Here is a 5,497-nt window from a genome sequence, read left to right as displayed (position 1 = left end):
ACGATTCTTAATTCGTTTTGAAATTAAGACAATGCTTTTATAATTCTTGCGAGACATCAAAGTCCAGTTCTTGTATTCTCATAACCAAATATCCGAATTACTAAAGTAAGTTTCTGCTATGATGCTTTCTGACCAGTTCTCAGTATTTTGAGCATTCAACACCCAGACCTTCAAATGACCTGATTCTTGCACTAATAGAAAGCAAGTTCAAGGGCTACAACTTTCATATTTTTTTATAAAAATTGATTCAGCCATTTTTATGTGTTAAAAGGTAAGGAAAGAAACCGTTCTTGACTAGAAATGATTGGAGTCACGGTTTGGAGGCAGAACGATTTTGAAATTGATTGGAATTTCTTATCAAAGAAGAAAATGATTCTCCAAACCGGTTCTTATCCAAGGTCCAATTCTCTTCAGAAATGCTTCTATGCAACTTGTACAACTTGTGCAGCTTGTCCAATTTGATGCATCTTTCTTCCTTTCACTTTTGAGTTGGAAAATCAACTTGATAGCAAGACTCAAATCTCAAGACAATTACTTTTATCAATATTTAACAACTTCCACCAATTGTAATAAACTTTTAGCAACTTTTGTGAACATTTTGGAGATTCTTTATCAAGTTTTTATATTGGAGATGAAGACTTTCTTGTGTTTGGGAAAGATGAAGTTTTGGTAACTTATAGAAAATTTTCTCTATAAATAGGCCCTCTTGTGAACCATTTTTGGTAACTCAGTCTTCACTAGAATTTCCTTAGTTCATTAACTTAGTATAGAGTAGTTTAATTCATCTATTCTTATACTAGCTAAACTTAGATGAGGTTGACTACGAAGATGGAGATACTTAGAACTCATGTGACAAGAGTGAATTCTCTCCTATTACTTTATTTCTTGTATTAATTCTTATATTTGGCTATAATACAAGTTTGGTGTTTGTTTTTATTTTCTTCGTGTTTTGCTAGATTTTATACCTAGGGCTGGATGAACTTGTTATCATTGTTATGTGATCGTTCATTTTCTTTCGTTAAGTTGATGAATTGTTAAGTATTAAATCTGATACATTTGAGTTTATATCACATTAGGTGATAAATGAATAGTTCATTACTTATTTTTCAGAGTAAGTTTTACTTAGAAAATTCAATACCACTTAATTAATCAAATATTCTATTTTTGATTATCAAACGTGTCTAAACATGTTAAGATCTGAAATCATTAAATTTAAGTATTAAATTGGGTTATCAAACATGGTCTCAGTTTTTTTATACACTGTTAGTTTATATTTTTTTTACACTGACAGGTTTAAATCATTACCATATAACATGAATTCAAATTTAAAATTCAAATCATGCACACGTGACATACATCCATAACTACTAGTGTAAAAAAATAACTATACTATTAGTATATAAGAGATTAATCCAAATAAATACTGTTTGTTGCCTTGTCCAAATTTCTTCTTTAATCTCTTTGCAGCTCCCTGAGCTAAGGATTACAATAGAGCACATATACCTTTCAAATAGATTATTCCCAGAAAGACTAATATTGCTTTTCTCACAATGGCTGATGGAAGCTGATTTCACAATCCCGGCCTGGCTCATGTTCATCCAGAGCAGGAGCATTCAAGTTGAATAATGGACGTTGGTGATGATGATCACTTTGCTTCTCCTGCCCATTTTGTCTTTCCAAATGGAAAACATCCTCATCTTCTGCTCTCTTTTTCCCTTTTTCTCTTTGATGTCCGGTGCTTGTATGGAAGTTTTTGTCCCCAGTACATTGTACTTGATGTTGATCCACATTGTCTAAATTCTGCAAGCATTCACATTGATGAATAACTGGCTAAGATAGTTTAGATTTGGAAAGTTTTTTGTACATTTATATATCCTGAATCAAGAAAATGTATTAAGGAAAATAAATGGATTTGAGAAATGAAATTAGAATAGAGATGTAGTGACAACTGACAAGTCCATTAGTCATGAATAGTGGATTTGGAAATGCCCTTGCAAAATTTCATTCACAACAAAAAGTTCCTTGTCAAGAGTTTTTTATTTTCCTTTTTTTATAAATAGGTCTTTTTTTTAATAGTGGATTTCGAAGAATACATTGAAGTTCTTGTAATGTTCTTTTTCTCATAGACTTCATAGAGGTCGATATGATTGGTTTTATTTATATCTCAATGAATAAAATTTTTTATAATATATGATTAATAGGTATTTTATTGCTTTTAAAATAATAGTCTTGAGATTATTGATCAACAGTTAAAGAATGTTGTTGTGATCATAATTTAATTAAATTTACATGTTTGGAAAGATTTGCCTTAAAAAAAAAAAAACAAACGAGAGATGTAGTTATGAGTCGAAAAATATAGCTGATTTCATGATTTCTTTATTTTGAAAATGGTTGCCAATGATTTGAGGACAAGTTGGAGTTAAAATTTATTAGTTTATATGAAGTTTAGGATTTAGTCTAACACAATCATTTTGAAAGCCAAAAAACGAAATGTTTAAAAAATTTTGCTCATAGCGTTGGAAAAATTGAGACATTTAGAGGTATGAAAATATACCGGATTGAAGAATATTATACATGAGATACTTATAAACCAAGAATAAACAAGTAATGAAAGTAATTTGTGTCCCATGACTTGCATTCCTTACATATGTACTGCATCTATTGGTCTACATGCTTTTAAATTTTAGATGATCACTTTTATTCTTTAAGTTAATTACAGTAAATTAATTAAGTAAACAATCACAAAGTATTATCTAAATACATAATATTGGAAATAAATTGACTAATATTTATGCTCTTTGAATTGACAAAAACGAAAGTTAAACATAAGAGTTAAAGCTTAAGCACATGACTTGATCAATTTTCATTGAATTCAATATCTAACCCAAAATGACATTTTTATGAGCAATACACTTACAATAAATGCAATTCAAAAAGTTAGGACAAGTCATAAGTAACATTAAAATTAGAAAAACAATATCAATTTTGGAACATTAACTTAATAATCTAACTAATTAAGGTAAAAATTTCCTATAGCTGTTTCTTCTGCTGAAAAAGCCATATATCCACAATCTAGATTCTCCCTGGAAAGCACTTAAAGGTGGCTTAATTGTGCATGTGCATCATCCAAATTTCCCTCAGTCACTCCCTTTAAACAACTTTGTCTGTAGGGGAGATTTCATGAAGAAGTTTCCTCTCAATTAACATCTATTGTTTGTCACATTTATGCTGGTCCAAGATCTTCAAATCCAGGCTCTATTTGCTGGAAGTTCAAGTTTAAAATGATTCTGTGTAGATAGAATTCAAGATCTGAAAGCGGTATTTGGCTGGAGATTAATCCTTAACCTCACTGCATTGAGTTACAATAAAACATATACCTTCTCCTCCTTGCAGATTTTTCTCTTCCCTTCAAACTTAGCCCTTTGTGCTTGCATCATTTGGATGGCTCTGGAGTTGGCAAAACAAACTTCTTAATAATGAATTTGTAGATGGAAAATCCCTGACCTATATATGCCTAATACTGTTAAAAAGAATCCATTAATAACGTTCTTCGTTTTCTTAAAAGAGTTACGGATTGCAGAGAATTTATAAAGCTCGGTGGTCTTACTCATTTGTGTGCCACCCAGCAGGACTTATACTATCATCTGCTTCAATCATGGTGTTTGTTGCAGCTGAAAACCGAAACAACAAACAAAGGCTAGAAATCAAGTGTAGTAGATGATGAAGAACTTTCTGAACAGTTGTTGACTCTTGTTGCGCAATTAAGACAAAAAAACTTAGCTTTATCTTAATGAACTGCTAAGGAGTAGGCTTATTTGACAGGAATCTTACCTTTCCTTGCAACTGTGCTATCAGCTGCCGTCCCAATATTGCAACCCATTCTCAGCCTGTACTTCTGGAGATCAAGAAAGTGATAAACTTTGTAACAATTTGGTCCCTTATCCAAGCCTGATATCTAACATAAAATCTCCAGAATCATTTACCTGAAGATGGCTTTTTATATGGCTTGCGGCAACCTCAGGAATGTCCATCTGCATCATGATTTCTTTTGGAGTCGCTTCTGTTCATGGTTTGAAACATCGAGAAACATGAAAAGTCTGACTATATTACTGAAGAGTATTGAAGAGTATTTTGCTAGTTGTATGTTTATACTCACCAAATGGTCCACCGAGTCGATCAACAGCTTTAACAAAGCAATTATGGAGCCCTGCAGTCCATCTTATCCTTGGTTTCCTGGTATTCTCGGCAACTTGCAACTGTCGATCGCTAGTGTGTAGTTTCTTGGTGTCGTTCCCTTTGGCTGCCATGATGATCAGGACAACTGAACTAGTTGGAATTCTTCATACCTGCTCGGGATAATAAGCATGAAATGAAAGGACATATACTACTGCTATGCTATACACGGATGCACAATTTATGCAAGAAAAATTGTATAGGTATCTTCATTACTGGCATTATGCATATTACTGTTCCTCATTTCTTGTGCAACCAGCTTTGTTTGCTGTCGTATTTATAGAGAAACTTTGGGAGAAAAGATATTCCACATATCCAAAACTTTTTCCTGAGATGACATGTACTCCGGGAGAATATTATGTGTTTAAGTTGGTATTATGGGTACCCAAATACCAACAGGTAGCTGAAGGTACCCAAAGTGGGAGTTTTCCTTGAACTTCTTGATAATTTTATTACAGGTCCACCCTTTCTTGAGAAAAAAATGAAGAAATGTGCCCAACCATTTAAAAAAAACAACTTATGTCTTCTGTAAAATAAATAAGTGAATGAATGGGTCTTTTGGGCAAGGTAAAGATTATTACCAGAAACTTTTATGATGTTTTATTGATAGAGTTAACCTCCGCATTGTTTCTTCAATCTAAGAGACCCTATAACGCTTACACTAGTTGGTATGCAATTTGGGCAGATTACACCAACAACCCCCTGCAATTTGACTAATCTTTCATTTTGCCCATGAACTTAGTTAGCAACTAAGCTTGTAAATGAGTCGAGTTGAATTGAACTTTAGTATATCATGCCCAACTGGACTTTATTTTTCTAAACTCGAACTCGAGCCCAAAATTGATTAAGCTCTTAGCCTAAATTTTGATTCAAACTCAAATTCAAGTTTCAAAAAAGTTGAGATCAAGTGCGTGTCTTATCAATCTAAACAAAAAGATAATTACATATGGTCTTAGAGTCTTTCCTAGTGGTTAGAAGAGGATTTTTAGAATTTTTTTGTGGTCAAATTTAGGATTTGAATCCCATGTCTGACAGTTGGGTATGGGGAGGGATGGGAGGGCAAAAAAAGTAGAAAAATAAATATTTTACTCTAATAAACGATAGAAATATAGGAACGTGCATGTAATTTCACTACAAAAAAAATTTATTAAAAATCTAAAATGGAATCAAAAGGCAATAAGTATCTCTATACACGAGTCGGTTCGACTCGATAGACTCACTAAGCTGACTCGAGCTTGAGTCAAGCTTGAACCTTGCTCGCGAG

General features: G+C 32.7%; 1 protein-coding gene across 1 annotated transcript; it reads right to left on the bottom strand.

Annotated features, from left to right (window-relative positions):
• Window positions 1–1,426: 1,426 nt before the first annotated feature.
• LOC113749998 (myb family transcription factor PHL8-like) lies at window positions 1,427–4,454 on the bottom strand. Its single transcript, XM_027293900.1, has 6 exons — window positions 4,157–4,454; window positions 3,984–4,060; window positions 3,832–3,895; window positions 3,608–3,671; window positions 3,378–3,447; window positions 1,427–1,800 (listed from the first exon to the last, which is right to left on the bottom strand). Exons 1-6 carry the CDS (start codon window positions 4,305–4,307, stop codon window positions 1,546–1,548), a joined length of 681 nt encoding a protein of 226 aa, XP_027149701.1. The 5' UTR covers window positions 4,308–4,454; the 3' UTR covers window positions 1,427–1,545.
• Between the last annotated feature and the right edge of the window lie 1,043 nt (window positions 4,455–5,497).

Source organism: Coffea eugenioides, chromosome 1 (genome assembly GCF_003713205.1).
Source record: "Coffea eugenioides isolate CCC68of chromosome 1, Ceug_1.0, whole genome shotgun sequence".
NCBI classification, from domain to species: domain Eukaryota; kingdom Viridiplantae; phylum Streptophyta; class Magnoliopsida; order Gentianales; family Rubiaceae; genus Coffea; species Coffea eugenioides.
This window is presented reverse-complemented; position numbering and strand designations above follow the sequence as displayed.